The sequence below is a fragment of the Delphinapterus leucas genome, chromosome 9 (genome assembly GCF_059928025.1).
Source record: "Delphinapterus leucas isolate spDelLeu-1000000601 "Yukka" chromosome 9, BTC_Dleu_Yukka2, whole genome shotgun sequence".
Classification (NCBI taxonomy): domain Eukaryota; kingdom Metazoa; phylum Chordata; class Mammalia; order Artiodactyla; family Monodontidae; genus Delphinapterus; species Delphinapterus leucas.
The window spans coordinates 59,199,557-59,217,108 of record NC_143137.1 but is presented as its reverse complement, the minus strand read 5'-3'; the positions used below and the strand labels follow the sequence as shown (position 1 = coordinate 59,217,108).

At 41.4% G+C, this 17,552-nt stretch overlaps 1 protein-coding gene across 5 annotated transcripts in view; it reads left to right on the top strand.

Moving 5' to 3' along the window:
• The window catches only part of SLC25A13 (solute carrier family 25 member 13), a 244,604-nt gene that overhangs the window by 164,586 nt on the left and 62,466 nt on the right, over positions 1-17,552 (top strand). For all 5 annotated transcript variants that reach the window (XR_016394318.1, XM_022586487.2, XM_022586453.2 and 2 more), the window contains one exon: positions 7,733-7,873. Coding sequence is in view for 4 of the 5 variants with exons in the window: in XM_022586487.2 (XP_022442195.1) it covers positions 7,733-7,873 (141 nt within the window). In the remaining variant the exon portion in view is untranslated. The remainder of the gene's footprint in view (positions 1-7,732; positions 7,874-17,552) is intronic.

The following is a 17,552-nucleotide window of genomic DNA, read 5'->3' as shown; positions in this document are numbered from 1 at the left end:
AAGCAGCTTCTCTGTGTCAGGCACTGTGCTAGCTGTGGTACATGCTACTTTATTTAGTCCTCACAATGAGTCTGTGAAATGCTTTCATCTCTTTGGTATAAATAAAGAATCTAAGTCTTAGGTCACATACAAGGAAATTATGAAGCCTGAATTAAAATCCAGGTTTCTCCGATTCAGTTGCTCCTATGCTGAACCACTGTGCTATATTTAGGTAAAACCCACACTAGTGTAATTATTTTCCGAGCCCGTTTGAATAAAATGGAAAATAGGTCACTAGCTATACATTTCTGAGTCTGAAATGTTCCTCAAGGATTCAGATTTGGCATGATTGGGGGATTTTACCTCCTATTGGCCGGGCTTCCTCGTGATTTATTGACTAATCTACAGAGAAAAACTTGATGCATCTGATGAAAATCAATGATATTGTACCTGGGAGAAAACCTCTCTTACGTATTTCTTGATGGGCTCCAGTGTCTCTGAAGCATTTGCATATCTGGATCTTTTCATTTCTCTATAGTCTTGGCTAAATTTTAAAAGTTACCGACACTGTAAATGTGTGTTAATGTGGCACAGGATTCTCCACGTGACTTTTTGTTCAGAATATTCCTATCTTCAAACACCTTCATGAAACCTGGTTGGGATTTTATTTAGGAAGACTGCTCTGAATTTTAAATTAGTTTATGAAAAAATTGACACCTTTACAACCTTGGACTATTACATTCATTTATAGGAAATTGACATTTTTCACATTTGCATTTTAAATTAATTTACAGACCAAATGACACCTTTATAACATTGAGTCTCCCAGTTTAAGAACAATACTTGTTTCTCTAGTATTCAATCTGTATGCCCTTTGTATTTTAAAAACCTATATATTTTTTCATTTCAGTTCTATACATTTCATATTAGGTTATTTCTTGTTAATGCCACTTGTTAAAAAAGAAAAAAGTTAATGTGTAAGATTTTTTGTTTGGTGTAGCAGTTTCATATTTCTCCTCTAAAGATATATAATGTTTTTGAATGTCGGGCTCTTTTTTCTTTTTTTTTTTTAATGCTACAGAATTTTTTGTCACACTGATGCAGGTATTCAATACAAGTAGGCAATAAAATATTCTTGTTCAGTACCTGATAATAGCCTGGGTAAGAGTCCACATGGCGCCAAACGGAATCATTGCTCACCTACAGTCCTGTGCATACAGTCGGCTCTTAATAGAGAACCACTGTGGAGCTGCCCATGGCTCTAGGTACCCTGGGGCGGGCACAGATAGAACAGCCTGTTTTAAACACTGTTTAAACACTGGCCGCGTGCTGCATCTAACAGCCTGTTTCGAGTTGAGGGACAGAAGGCATGAGCAATTGCATTGGGCTCATCCTTAGACGTCATTAGCTGCTTCATCCTCTTGTCTGTGTTGCACATCAGACTGACTTCACCCTAACTTCTACTTGAGAGCCAGAGTATAATTTTACTGTTGCTTCTGAGGGCCCTTTTGTTGTTGATTTGGTTATGCTTCAGAACTTTGGTTGTGGTTCCTTATGCCAAATCCTGATCCATTTGATTCTATTTTCTTTATCTTTGAAGCCTGTATAGTAAGACTAATACTAATAGTTTCTGCTCTGAAACAAAATCATCCCACAGCTCTGTATGTGTCATTAAAGCAGATCTGCCAGCTTTACAAAACTGTCTTCCACTCTTCCTTTTCCTCCACTCAGAACTTGTGCTGTTTTGCTTAAGCGAAACACAATTATCCCCAGTTCTGTTTATCTTTTCACTCTCCATAGATCTTTTCTCCTTAATTCCCTAAATTTTCATTCTACTTTGCTTGCTTCCATAAATGACTATCATTCTCTCTTTTCCACTTCCCTGGAGAAATGTGGCTTACAGGAGCTCTCTAATTCCTCAGCATCCCATCCCCAATCACAGATCACCCCGTGTGCTGGGCTTCACCTCCTCCTTGTGTCAGCAGCCGTTGTTGGCCGCCTTCTCCCTTTGGGAAGCCCCTTTCTTGACTTCTGAGCTTGCATCAGTGTGCACTGTGGTGTATAGCAGAAGACTGTATCACTTCTTAGGTCTCCACTCTTGGTGTTTCGTCTTCCACCCCATGTAAGCTCCTGCCTTCAGTTAGCACATATGTGGGGTGACGCCCTCATCTGTGTCTCAGTCCTTAATTCCCAACTCACCCTTCTATGGCCTTCTGGATGTGTCGTCTCTTTAGGTTCTTTTGTTCCCCCCTTTTACATATATGCAAAAACTCTGTTCCTTTCTTCAACTCTACCCACTCCTTTTGCCCCACATTCAGCATCCAAGCCCTGCTGATCTCTGTTGCATCCGCCCACCCCCTACTTCATTACCAATGTAATTGTTCTAATTCTGGCCTTCTTTCGCTCTCACCTGGTCTGCTAAAACCCTAATTTTTACTCCTGCCCTAGGGCTCTCCCTCCTAATAAACTCTCCCCTCTGCTGCCCCGTCATCTTTCTGAGACATAGATACTAGTCACAGCACCCTCCAGCTCCTGAGTGTCATTTGCCAGCTCTCTTCCCACCACAGGCACACACAAAGGCACTTCCCCAGAAGGCAGCCCCATTCCCGAGTGTAGCATTCTAGGCCTTCCGTGATTTGGCCCCGGTAGTCTTATTTTTCACCATCCTCCTTCATACCCCTTCCAGGCCATCTGAAGCAATGATTCTTCCATGCTGCCATGATAAGCAGTGGAAATAAATGCTCAGGCTCTGGCATCCAGCAGGTCTAGCTTTGAACCCAGGCTCCACCTTCCTAGCTGTGTGACGACCTCAGGCAAGTTACGTAACCTCTTTTCAGCCTTGGTTGCTCACTTATAAAACTGGAATAATATTATTACCTACCTTACGACATTATGAGGACCAAAATAGAAAATTCTTACAGAGCTCTTAGCACGATGCCTGGTACGTAGTAAGTACTCAGTAAATGCTGCGGGACAATAATGTTGATCTCATCATAATTATCATTCTAATTAAAATCTCTTTGGACAGATGTGGTGCTGGGTCTCTTTACCCTCTAAGTGTAGCAAGCTCTTGTCACTGTCGCTTTGTGTCACTCCTTGCCTGGATTACCTAAGTCCTAATTGCACTTCAGTCACCAGTTGGTGCATTATCTTACGTGTTTTACCACCTCCCCAGATTATCCAAGTCAGCAGAAATCTCTCCCTCCTTTGAACTGCCATGGCAATGTGTCTGGACTTTAGCTCTTATCTCACTTATCTTTTCTCATGTGCCATTTTTTGTATTCATAAGGAGTATATTTCTTGGACTCCGTCTTTCCTCTGCTTGCTGGTTGTGTGGCCCTAAGGGTAAGTTGCTGTAGTAGTTTGCTAGAGCTGCCATAGCAGATATACCACAGACTGGGTGACTTAACATAAGTTTATTTTCTCACATTTCTGGAGGCTGGAAGTCGAAGACCAAGGTGTCAGCAGGGTTGGTTTCTTCTGAGGCTCCTTTTCTTGGCTTGAAGACGGCCGCCTTCTTACTCTGCCTCACATGGTCCTTTCTCTGTATATCTCGGTTTCCTCTAGTTGTAAGGACACCAGTCACGTTGGATTAGGGCTTACTCATAGGATTTCATTTTACCTTAGTTACCTTTTAAAAGGTCCTATCTTCAAATACAGTCACATTCTGAGGTACTGAGGGCTAAGACTTCAGTATATGAATTTCGGTGGAACACAGCGCAGCCCGTAATAGTTGCTTTAATCTTTCTATGCCTCAATTTCCTCTTATGTAAAATCTGGAAAAACATATGTTTTGAGTAGACTGAAGATATGTATACATGCAAAGCAACACCCTAATAGCCTATGATGGATGCTTAAGGAATATTTATTATCTCTACTCCTGTTTCAAACTCCTTGAGAACAGGAATTCTTTCTCACTCATCTTGTGTCTTTATTGTTGCTAGGACAAACTTTGAACATGATTGCTTATAAATATTTGGTGGATAAATATATGAATGAACGATCAAGTAGGAGAAGTGAGCCTGCAATAGGTATATGTGTTTCTCTTTAGATGGATCCAGATAGTGGATAGCAACTAAGATTTCAGTCACAAAGACGATACTGAGAAACCTGAAGACAAGTCAGTCTCCCCACTGTAAACATAATATGCCACACGGAGCCAGTTCCTGTATGGAAAATCGTCACCTGCCTACTTGTCACAGACTCCAGAAAGTCACAGGGAAATGATTTGTGACAAAATTGCCCACACACAAAAAGCAGTGTCTTCACACAGCCAGAGCCTTCAAGTGATGAGGAGCACAGAGACGTCATGTGCACAATAGGTGTTCCTGTCCACTGTCTGCAGATTCAGCTCTCTTTGATCTCTGCAGAGGAGGGACGTGGGTAAGGTACTGTGAATGGATAATAGACCAGGAGACTGAAGAGCAGCAGTAGCGCACTGCTCGGCGATCAAGTCATGATGGTGCCCAGACATCATGCGTCTGATGATAAGCATCTTCTCTTGGTGCCTTGGAGTCTCTCATTTCCTTCCAGCTTGACTCCAAAGAGCCGATTCATCTTCAGCCCCTCTACAATGTGCCACTTTGAGTCTGTAGGTTCTTTCTTTCTGAGCCCACCAGAAGTAACTGGTGCGACATTATTTTTTTCTTAGTATCACTGCACTCTTTCTTCCCACTGCCTCTGTTCCCTGCAGCTCTCTGAAGGGAACTTTTGCATCATCCTTAGTGATTAGACAGACTTCACTGTGCGATGCTAAAAGATTGGTATCTGTCAATTGGCTTGGAGTCAAGGGAGTTGAGTATAATTTCTTGTTTTATTGTATATATTATTAACTTTTGTGGGTATTAGTTATCATACCAGATAATGAATAAGATAGCAATTCTATACCTAACAATCATACCCTTTAATAATGTTACCACTTGGAGATGTATAAAAGGTTTGTTACGAGATCAGATGTAAAACATATAAATGTTACCCTCTGAAAGAATGTAGAAAACTAGAATTAGAAATCACAGCTTTAAGCCCTTTAAGCAGCCTCTCAGAGTTGAAAGGCAGCCTAGAGATGATGCAGTGAAGTAAAATGATTCTCAACTCTCACCACACGTTTTAATCACATAGGAAGGGGCAAATGTAGAAATCTTATTTATCAGGAGTAAGATCTAGAAGTCACTATGTTTGAAAAGCTCTGCAAGCAGTTGTAACATGCCACCAGGGAGGAGAGCCATCAGTTTAGGAGCTAGAGGAGAGGAAACCAATGTGTTTGGAGTCACTGTTTGAGCCCCGTGCTGGCTGCTATACATTGGCCATCTCTTTGATCCTCGTAACAAGTGAGATGGTACGACCAGTAGTGACTGAGGATCACTTGTCACATGTGACACTCAGCTGCCCCTTAGCTGCTGTTAGCAGCACTTGGTGAGTGTGCGTCGCGTTCCTGTTCTGTTCTTCAAGAAGATCCATGTATGTGTACGCTGACTGCTCGCCATTCTACCCGTGGTAGACACGGTCTTACCCACTTTTGAGCTTCTAAAAGTCAGCCTCAGGTTAATTCCAACTCAGCGAATCTTTCCCAGCCCTTCTGCCCCATGAAACAATTTGTAAAATTGTATTCATTTTCACAACATGAGAACTCAGGTCCAGAAGCACAGACACAATCCTTACTGTACCCTCAGTGCTGTTACTAGGCCAGGTCCTTTTCATCTCTTCATTATGGCTCCCATCAGCAACCCCCTCGGTGTCGCTTGGAAAGACGCAGGTGCCAACTCACAAAATACTCAAGGGCTGCAGGGGTTGGTCTTCCCACCTGCCTGCGGGTCACAGCAGCCTGGGAGCAAAGCATGGCTCTTCTGAGCCCTGGGAGCAGTGGAAGCAGAATGGCTTCGTGTGGACCAGAAGAACACACCATCCTCTCCCTCCCACTTTAGAAGGGCCTTTTGTGGGCCTTTTCGTGAATACAACCCAGGTTTTTCCTACCACTTCTGTAGAGTCACTCAGGAGAGATGAAGGTGATGGGTGAAACATGATTTAAGCAAGTACAGAGAGGGAGCCTGTGGCAGCCTAAACACAGGGGAATACTGCCTTCTCCATAGTTTGAATGTGTGGAGAGAGGGAAAATCCTCGTCTGTTTTTAGGAACAAATGTGTCTTGACTAAGGTATCAAGTTGGTAAAAATGGAAAAACGATTTGATTGAGAGAGTTAAAAGGATGAACATTTTTCTTTGTTTTTTTTTTGGTTAATGTTGCTTCTCATATTAGATAAAAATGAATACTGCTACATGACTTCTTTATAGAAGTAACACATGATCTATGCAGAAGAAACAAAAAACACAGCAGAAAAGAAATCTGTAACCCTACCACCTCAAAAGCACTACATTGGTGTCTCTCTTTTACATGATGGTCAGGGATAGCAGCGGGAGAGGCGTACGTGCATTTACGCATCTGAGAGTTTTTACTTCACAATGTGTATTGACCATTTCCCACCTTATTTTTATTGGCAGCATAATATCTCATTTCAGGAGCATACTCAAATGCATTTAATCTATCCCTTCCCAGTGCATGTTTATGTTTCTAATTTTTATTTCCAGGTATTAAACTGTACTTTAAAGACCATCCTAACAGCTGGTTTTGATTAGCACAAGCCATTTTGTGAAGGCACGCACGTTGGTTGATAGGATCAGAGGATCTGGCGAGAAGTAGTTTGGTATGATATTGACCCAAACTGTGCATGTTACCGTGACAGCATCTGCTAAGCTATAAATGTCAGCACCATGTCTGTGGTCTGGTTCGGTGACGTCGCTGTATAATGAAGATTCTGAAGTACGTTCTATGTCAGCCTTAGTTTAGATGATATAAAAATATATTTGAGACAAGGAATAACAAGTTGAAGTACAGTAAGAATGTAATTGCTTATAATATGAAGTACAGTAAGAATGTAATTGCTTATAATAAATATAGGCTTAGCTTCAAAATAGCTCGCTTAAAATTCCCCTTACAGTGTGCACTTTAGAGATTTCCACTGATGATCTTAGAGGTGAGGCACCCAGCCATTTGCTGGAATGAACACACATTGTTCACAGTTTGGGCTGTAATTGATTTAATGCATATTTTTACTACTTTGACATTTATCTTGTATGAAAAGAGCAATTCTATACACAGATAATATGTAAATATAATACGTAAGTCCATAAAATGGTGTTTGATGAGCGATCTGATTTTTTAAGAGAAGAAAAAGTAGCTTTCATCTAAGTTTGCATGTCCTCTGGCAGTTGTTGGAATATTGACAGAATTAGGAAGTACATCATGCGAGATCCTGTGTCCTCTCTGCCCCCCTCCTGTTCTGACAGGCAGATTCGTGTCCCTTTATTTAGATACCACTTACCACTTGACTTTCATTTTATGGCTGCCTTTGTGTGCTTGGCTTTGAGTCCTGTGGCGGGTTGATTGTGCTTCAAGGAATGTTTGTCATTTTAGTGTGAGGACTTGGGTGAGGCCAACAGAAGCCTCTCTGTGTTGGGCCAAGTCTCTGGTCTTTGCTCTTTCACCCTCCACATGAAGGAAATAGAGCCTGATCCAAGTCCTCCCAGGCAGTAACTATGTTTTGCTTCAAACTCATAATCGCTGTTTTAATTGATGGGACAAGGATTGAAACTACAGTCTATTGAGAATAGAATATTCTGAGCTCCTTTGAAGAGAATCACTCATCTCTTTCTGAACCACCCCGCGTTATACTAAATCTTTTTCTTTTTCTCCCTTTTAGGCAGGAGCCTCCCAGGTGATTTTCACAAATCCTTTGGAAATTGTCAAGATCCGTTTGCAGGTGGCTGGAGAGATCACCACTGGTCCCCGAGTCAGTGCTCTGTCTGTCCTAAGGGACCTGGGCTTCTTTGGGATCTACAAGGTAACTCTTTTCAATCATTTATTTGAGTATATGCTCATCTCCTAAACTAGTAACTGCTCATAGGCATGAAATTGATTCCTCACATTTCTATACCTAGAGAAGATCTTCTGCCGGAGCTCATAGGGTACCTTCATGCCAGTTAGAAGGAGGTGTCCTTTCCTGCCATCTGCCAAATAACTGTCCTTAGAAAACAGAAATCAAGGATGAGTATGATGTCATGACCCCCACAGACACTGTTCAGTTCACAGCTCTTTGCCGCAGCACTGGGTGGAGTTTTGTTTGGGTCTGTTACTGATATGAAAACCTAATTCTCAGTGCTGTTGTCTATGAAAGATAGCTGCCAGGATCACAGGGCACCATCTTTCGGGAGATGGGCTGAGCTCAGTTTACCCACACACGCGAAGCCCATTCCAGGTCAGGAATTTATGTTCTGATCCTGTACGTTCCAAACCTATCCCTATGTGTGCCTTTTCATAATTATTCTGCATCTTAACCATTTATCATTTAGAAAACAGTTTTTCAGAATGATCGCAAAACCAAAATTATAGAAAATTCTTGAAATTTGTTATTTACACTCTTCTACCAAAGAAGTTGTAATGAACTAGAATTAGCTTCATATGTGCCCTGTTATAAGGCTTCATCAGACATAAGGTGTTCACCGTTTTTCAATGAGAAGATTAAAAAAAATGTTTCATGGCCAACTTGAATAAAGTAAACCTTTAGGGATATAGGAAGGTAAGTCAAACAACTACTTAAAATGTTGGTTTTCATTTATTTACACATAGATATATAAAATCACATTACATAAAATTAATATTGCTTTTTTCTATACACACATATCAAGAAATATTTTATTCAAGTTTCTCATATGAATTTTGAATCAGCGTCTTGATCACCACTTAATCCACATTTTTAATCAGCCATTCACGTGGTTTTGGAAAGTCCATTGTCTTCATTTTCGTTCCAAGCTGTCAAGAGGAAGTCACTTTTGGACTCTGGGCAATATTGTCCCTAGAAATTTTGGCCCACAGACACATATCATTACGACAGTTGCTTTCTTTCTTTTCTATTCCCAGTTTATCCTGAATGGATATATAATGGTCCCATATGTAACATATTGCTTTTTAGAGTGAACTTTAAATGCCTTGCTCTGACATTCAGCACAGCATTTGTAAAAGTATTCCCCAGGAATACTTTTTTACCCTTTTCTTTTTAAGTCAGTTTTTTAGGTGACCTTGGTGAACATCCAGTGTTAGTAATAACTGAGGTTGTTTCAGGTAAATCTGCCTTCCCCAAGTAGAGCTCTGTACTTCTCAAGGTCAGGTGGTTGGAAGAGTACCCCAAGATCTGAGACTCTGTGAGGATCAAATATTACGTGACACCCTCTTCTCTGAGGTTAGTTTTTTGGGGAAGCCTGGCCTTATATTTAGGCATCTTGTAGTGTTTAGGAATAAGCGTGCTGATTGTTTTAAGTAGCACTTAAAATGCTCAAGGTGATCGTGCAGTGGAACACAATGTGATAGCTGTTTCATTTACCAAATTGTTATCCAGCTGTAAGAAATAAACAGTATTGTCATGAGGCATAGCATTCATCAATTTGAAGAAAAATCATCTTCTGTTCTGAATTTTTAGTCTCTTGCAGACTGTCACACGATGTGTTTGACAAGCTGCCAAGCAGTCTTTCAGTGGGTTGTCTGGTACAAAGCGCTTAGGTCCTATGGCAGTGACTGCTACCGAAATGTCTAGATGGATAAAATGGTAAAAACTTGTTTGCTGACACAGAAACAGAGACTGTTAAGCTACCTGCAAACGAAACAAGACTGAGTTTTAGTCCTTTTCATCCTCACAGTGTTTCATAATCTTAATCCCCTTTAACACCCCTTGGAAGTAGTTGGTCTCCTAATTTTGTAGTTAGGAGAATAGAGGTGCCAACGGTGGTATCTGAGCTGAAATCGAGGCTCACAAGTTTCTTGTTTACACTTTTGTTCTAAAATGGCTTTCCTGAAATGAGCAGGATTGCTCAAGTTTGAGCAAGAGACCTCTCCCATATAAAGTTAGTTTAATTACTAGCCTGGTGGTTTAATCTAGTTCAGAGGCATTCCACAGGCCTGGGTGCTGCCTTTCAAAACACTGCTTTTGGTGTATTGGTAATTACCAGGTGAAGTCACTAACAATTTGAGCTTTGAGCTTCTGGAAACTTGATTGCATTGCGAGAGAGTGACCTGGCAGGCAGTCTCCTCCGTTCTGCTGGCCGTTGGTATCATCAGCTAAACTCCCTGAGACCTGCGAGGCTGGACTTGATTCAGCAGAGTTCCCCTCTCCGCTCAGTCTGATTGGTCTTGTATTACCACCCTAGCTTATCCTCATTTGTTTTATCCCACTTTCCAACCTCAGCTTTTGTAGTTTATCCTCATTCGTTTTATCCCACCTTCCAACCTCAGGTTTTGTAGCTTATCCTCATTCGTTTTATCCCACCTTCTAACCTCAGGTTTTGTTTCTTGTGAGTTTCCTTTCTCCAGGCTCACCTACCTTGCCCCACGCCCCCACGGTCAGAAATCACTTTAGTGGTTCTAGATCCCACCTTTTAGGGGCATCACAGCTTTAACATTGCTATGTAGTTTACTACGTTGTTGTTGTTGTTGTTGTTTTCCCGGATAGCGCTCTTCAGTGATAAAGCTTTTCTCTGTTTCTAGTCTTGGTTGGGTAGAAAAATGCGAATGACTGGTGGTGACTAATACTTTTAAAGCTGGTATGTTTCCCTCTGGGTGGGTCTTGAAAAAGAGAACTTCTATCCTAGTTTAAGGTGGGACAGGTAATCTTCATTTTCCCTCCCTTGGACCTTTTGTTTGCTGTTGTTAACATGACAATGTGGGACCCAGGAGGGGTTGAGTGTAGGCTCTGTCTGTGTGTTTAGACCTGCAGTGCTCAACCTCACTTAATTGGACTTAACCAGGCTTTCTGTTTTTCTCCTAAATTGACTTGCAAAATACCCAACTATTCTGCAACTTCCCAGTAAAAGGTAATTAGAATACTTGCTTTAGAAATACATTTACAACTGAAAAAAAAAAGTGATGTGGTAAACATTTCACATTCCTAAAGTTAGAAATAGTTTAGAGCAGAAAGAGCGAACTCTGTAAACAAAGTACCCCCCATTATAGAGACATTGTTATAGCCTAGAGTAGGCAGGTGATTGAAGTAAAGGCAGGATAATTAATTGCCTTTGAAAGAGCTGTTTGAATATAATGTAGTTTTTTAAAATCTGCAACAGGTACTACTTTTCTTAAGAATATGTGAGGTGGTATTTCCCTTTCACTAGGTAACTTCTGTTTTATTACAGAAGCCCCTAGAGTATAAGTAAAATAAATTCTTATCTAAGAAAGTGATACACATCTACTTTTGAATGGTACCTTTTCCTTAGGAGCCAACAGAGCTTCAATGAGAAAGATTATACCTTCTGAGTGGAATAGAACTTATTTAACATTAAATGGCGGCACAGCTAAGATAGACTAAAAGGTGCATGCATGCTTCTGAAGCAATGGAGTAGTTCGTGGCTATTTTTGAGAACGAAAAATGGTCAGTGAAGCAATAGTGGCAAAGATCCATCAAGCTTTGTTGAAAATTGTTTTCAGATTGTGTAATCACAAATTAAACACTTCCATCTAAAGCATGGAAAGTCACCAAGGAATATGAGCTCTGTCTACTGTTTTCGAATCAAAGGCCTCTGTCCCACTGCATTTGACAGAGAAAGTCATCCCTTGGTACCCGCGGGGGACAGATGCTCAAGTCCCTTCTATGAAATGGCGTAGCACAATGAATACAGCTGGCCCTCCGTATCCACAGGCTTCACATCCAGTTGTATTTTCATCCACATACGTGCGTGTTGTGTATGTGTGTTCATTCATCGTGTGTATATAAATGAATCATTGGAGCTACTGTTCATAATATCAGAAAGCAAGTGATGACACATGTTCTTGATTATTCTGCTAGTTATCTCAAAGGGATATTGTTTGGTCTTTTAAAGTAAAATACAAGTTTATGTTTCAAAAAATGATATAATTCAGAAATGTCTTTAAGAAAGTAAAATTTTCTCTTTACCCCTTACCACCCTATTCTCTCTTTAAAGGATTACCACTGCTTATGTTTTTTATATATCTTTAAGAAAAGAAAACCTTTCTATTTAAATCTGTATTTATTTCTCTCCTCCCTCTCTCCCTTTTCTCTATCAAAAATTGTACACACACACACACATCAATGGTGTATCTGTGTGTTTTAACAAAAACAGAATCCTCCTAAACACACAATATATCTTAATTCTCTTTTCTCATTTTATTTAATAACTGTATATAAGTTTCTTTTAAGTTTTTTTTTTTTTTTTTTTTTAAAGCAGTTTCCTATTGTTGGGTATTTAAGTTGTTTCTAGTTTGGGGACATCACAATGACAGGGTGAACATCCCTGCATATAGTGTGACATGCTTTTGTGAGTATATACAATGAATTCTTAGCAATGAACTTGTTAGGTCAAGGGGCATGTGCATTTTTTAGTGTTAGTAGATTTTGTCAGATTTCATCAGTTTATCACTTTTATCTTGGTAGCATACAAGTACGTAAGAATAATTTCTCAAGATAGCAGCTTTTAAAAATACCTGCTTTTATGAGCTCATGGCCCCATATGAAGAAAACAATTGTTTAGTCGTGGCTTTGAGGACATCCTGCCATGCTAATTTTCTAACACTAAGGGACACTACATGGTTTTACAACCACCCGAGTGGCGGTTCTCTTCTGATTCATCCATCTTTCCCTTTCACCCAGACCTCTGTGAAAGCCTCCTCATGGGTTTCTCTATTTTGATTCTTGACTCTGTCAGATCCGTAGTCCCCACAGCAGCCAGAGTGATGTAGTTAAAATGTAAGTCAGGTTAATTCAGTCACTGGACACACGTCTCTTGAGGTCTGACTGTATGCCTGGCACTGGTCTAGCCATTTAGAATGTCACTGTGAAAAGCCAAGCCCCTGCTCACTTTGGTGGGTAGAAGTCAGCCGTCAAGAAACCAAATATATGACATCAGGTGGAGCTAAGGACCTTGAAGAAGAAGGAGGCAGCGTGAGGGGATGGAGAAGGGCGGAGGCTGGATGGAATTGGGATGTTGCCTTTTAATAGGGTGGCCAGGGAAGGCCTCTCTGAGGAGATGATATTTGAGTAGAAACCAGAGGAAATAAGAAGCTAGTGTGCCTACAGAAACTGTGTCTCTGGTGAAAAGCTGTCTAGCAGTTAGACTAGAACCTACTGTGCTTAGACTAGAACACCAGCTCCATCCCTGCTGGCCCCGTCCTCTCCACCCTCCATTCTGCACCGCCCGCCTACTCTGCGAGCTATGCTGGCCACCTTTCCTTTTCAGATACTCCAGGCTCATCCGCTCATTTTCAGTCGCCTGAAGGCTCTTCCCCTCACATCTTAGCAGATGCCTCTTCAGAAGGACACCAGGCCACTCGCTGTCACATCCCCCTCTTCCAGGTCTCTGTGTAGCACCCATCACCATCTGATAGTTCCGTCTGTCTCTGTCTCTCCCTCAGCCAGAGTGAACTGTGATACCAAAGACCTAGCTTGCTCACTGCTTCTGGCACATAAGTAGACATTTGATAAATATTTGTTGAGCGAATAAATGGTAAGCAAAAGCCAGGTGTTTCCAAGTTACTAGCAATGATATGAAAGCATGGAGAGAGAATAAGTTGACAAGTAATGACCACAGAACACCAGGATACTGGGGAGGTCAAACATAAAGGAAACAGCCAACTAGATGAAAGATCGCTTTCCCAGGTTCCGAGGCCTCCATTTATTCACCTGGAAAGCTCTGCCCTGGGCACTGGGAAAATGAAAATGAATTACAGTGCATGTTTTTATAAAGAGTTTACCATCTCATGGGGGCGGTCAGACAAGTAAAGAGACCCTTGGAATACAACACATGCAGTTGAGAAGGGCTGTCAGAGTGCTGCGCACAGAGTTCTAAGAGGGATGGAGCAGACTCATAGCAAGAAAGCCAGGGGGCTTTGGAAGGGGAGATGGCATTAAAAGATGAGTCATAGTTAACCAAGTAGAAGGCAAAGACAAATGGCGTGTGTTTAAGGAGGGGTAATTCAGCGTCAGTGTGGAGAGTGCCACACGGGAGAGCAAGACTGGGAGGCCAGTTAGGAAGATACAGACTGGGGATGGCAGGGAGGAGGGATGACCGTGACCTCAACCAGGGCGTCACGGTGGGGAGAGGCATTAGGGGGATATATTTAGAGGATGTGTGAGAGTTAGACTCACAAAGTCTTGGAAAGTGATGAAAGGTGAAAAGAAAAGGAAGATTAAATCAGCCCAGATTTCTGGCCTGAGCACCTGGATGGACTGTGATGCTGTAAATTTTATTATTTCATAATATTTGAGAAGCTGCAAGAAACCTTAAAAGACCTTCTGTCTGGTGTTACCTTTATAATTGAGGAATCGAAGCCCAGAAGTCTTAGGAGAATCAGCTAGGTGATTGGTAGGCAGGGCACAGCTAGGCCTGACACTGTCTCCTGACACCCTGTCTGGTGTTCTTCTTACTCTGCCCTGTTGAATGTAGGACTAGAGCCTTGTCAGAGGGATGGGAACTTTAGACGGTCTTTTAAGGGTCATCCACGTGCATGAAGCTATGGGAGTGGGTAAGATCCCCAAGCTGATGGGACACCAATGATGGAACTCAAAAACTACCCTCATTAGGGTGGCAGGAGTTAAGTGAGTATGGGGGAGAAAATAGCAGAAGCAGCTGTCAGGTGGAGAACCAGAAGAAACAGTGCTGTGGGAGCTGGTAGAGAGCTGAGATGGAAGCAGAAGAGGAAGAACTTGAGTAGTATCTAGTGCTGCAGACCAAGGGGACTGAAGTCCAAGAAAAGGCCTTTGAATTTAAAGATGGAGGCCACTGGTTATCCTTAAGAAGTCAATTTAAGGAGAATGGTAGAGGTAGAAACCTGGTTGAGAAAATATTCGCAGATACAGACCATTCAACCTAAAGATTTTACTGTGAAAGAAACAAGTGAAAGCATACAGCAACTGGAAGAAAAAGTAGACGTGAGGGATAACGTTACAGGGGAGAAGAGGCTGAGATATTTGTGGTTTGTTTTAATTCGTTGGAAGAACCATGCCTGTCTGTAGACAGAAAAAAGAGTCACTGAAAATGGAAGGATTTGAAACATCTGAAGATAGGGCAAGATCAGATATGGTGCTAGGACTTTCAGGAGGGACAGAGGCAGGGTCCAGGCTTAGAAGCGTGTGTGTTTGTTCACATGTGCGTGCAATCTCGTTAGAGCTAATGTTTGATGAGGGCTCACTTTGTGCTAGGCCCCATGTTTAGAGCTGTATACACTTTACATCATTTAATCCCTACTACAGCCTACTGATGCAGATAGGGTTTTTTTTGTTTTTTTAGCTCCAAGTTACAGTTGAGGAAAAGAAGGCTCGATGGGTTTAGGTAATTTTTCTAAGGTCATATACCTTGTAAGGAAGTGGGAGGCTGGGTTTCAAACTCAATGCAATCTCTCTTTGAAACATGAGTTATCACCTAGAGATATCTTGAGCCAGATGAGAGAGAGCATATGTCTGATAGATAATTCAGGGAAGTTCAAAGACAAGGTTCTATGCTACACACGGATATGGAGCAGTTGGCAGTTTTGGTGTCATTGTTGATGCGAGCGTGCTAGGAAAATGGAGATGAAAAGATTTGAGAGGATACCAAACAGCACGAATGTGTGATAGCTTAGGTCAGGGTAGTTATATGATCATTTTTTCCTCATTCCTTTTAGTACCCAATACTTTTTAAAAACATGAGTTAGAATGGCTCAATTTTGCTTTGTTTTGTTTTTTAGAATAAGCACATGTTACCTTAGATCTGATATCAACTCTTGAAATTAAAGAAATTAAAATGATTTTATCCATTGCGAGGCAAGAGGACCCTTCTGTTTCCTTAACTCTTGCATTAACCAGCATAGCAGTGCAAACCCCACGTGCCCTGCAGAGAGTCACATAACCTGACAATGAGCCAAGCTGCTACCCAAATGATAGCGATTTGTGTTCTTTGAAAAATAACTTTGTGGGGCTTCCCTGGTGGCGCAGTGGTTGAGAGTCCGCCTGCCGATGCAGGGGACACGGGTTCGTGCCCCAGTCCTGGAGGATCCCACGTGCTGCGGAGTGGCTGGGCCCGTGAGCCATGGCCGCTGGGCCTGTGCGCCATGGCCGCTGGGCCTGTGCGTCCGGAGCCTGTGCTCCGCAGCGGGAGAGGCCACAACAGTGAGAGGCCTGCGTACCACAAAAAAAAAAAAAAAAAAAAAAAATCTTTGTGCCTTCCTGATAACTTTGTCATAAGTATCTGCTGTAAAATGAACATTTGGGGCATTTTGTCTTATTAAAAGACAGTTATTTTAGAAATTAATGAAAGGATATCAAGTACCTCAAGGGGCCAGGTTTTATATCTAACATGGTGTGAACTTGTGACTAATATTGGAAATGATGTAATACTGTCCCTATTCTGCTTAGAAGTTTGCATTTTAAAAAAAAACTGAAAAAAAAAAAGAAAGACTTAAAAAACCCTTTCTGTCCCTGTGTTTCAAATGCATTATCGGTAAAAGAGGATAGTAATGATACCTACATTTGGAAGAGCTAATAAAAGGAGACATCGTGAAAAATATTATTTTTATTGAACAGTGCTGGAAGAAATGGAGTGTGCTGAAGGGGGCTAGAAAATATTCTTTAAAATATTAAAAAATGGTTAATTTTTTATCATTCTCCCATTCACCCAGCAAATATTTGTTGAGGGCTAACACTCTGAGGTGTGCTGAGTTACAGAGATGAGTATGGCCTTATTGCCTTCAAAGTGATCAGTATTAAGGGAGGTGAGAGAATAATTCTAGTGCCATAAAGTTCTTTCAAAAGTTAATTTTAACAGGTAGTATAGCTTTTAAGAGAAGAAAATTCAGATATAAAAAAGTATGTAATAGTAAAACATTAGCCTCCTAGCCTCATGCTGTGGGTAACCTTCTAGAGGCAAACATTTTTATCCAGTTAGTGTTTTGTTTTGTTGTTGTTTTGTTTTTTGCTAAGTGCCTGCAGGATTGGTTTCAACAGCTCTTTTTTATTTTAGTTCACCTTTTGGAATATAATATGCTGTTCTTTTTTGTTGTTTTTGCGGTACGTGGGCCTCTCCCGTTACGGAGCACAGGCTCCGGACGCGCAGGCTCAGCGGCCATGGCTCACGGGCCCAGCCACTCCGCGGCATGTGGGATCCTGCCAGACCGGGACCCCCTGCATCAGCAGGCGGACTCCCAACCACTGTGCCACCAGGGAAGCCCTAATATACTGTTCTTTATATTTAGAAGTATTGGAAGTGATGCTACTACTCCACTGTTGATAGAAGGCTCTGAATATATTTTCCAGAAGTGATAGATATATTTCTACTAATCTATCCTTATGTTTCTCTGGTTTCTAATTGTGACCAAGTTCTGTATTTAAAAGATGGCTAATTTGAGAAATGTTCATCTACTGTAAAATGAAGGAGATATGTCTTGTGACAGCCATAGTCCCATGTGGAGTATGATCAATTTAGCAAACTAGTTTAAGCTTACTTGATAGGATTAGGTCTTCTGCCAAATAAAAGATTTGCTCTTAGCCT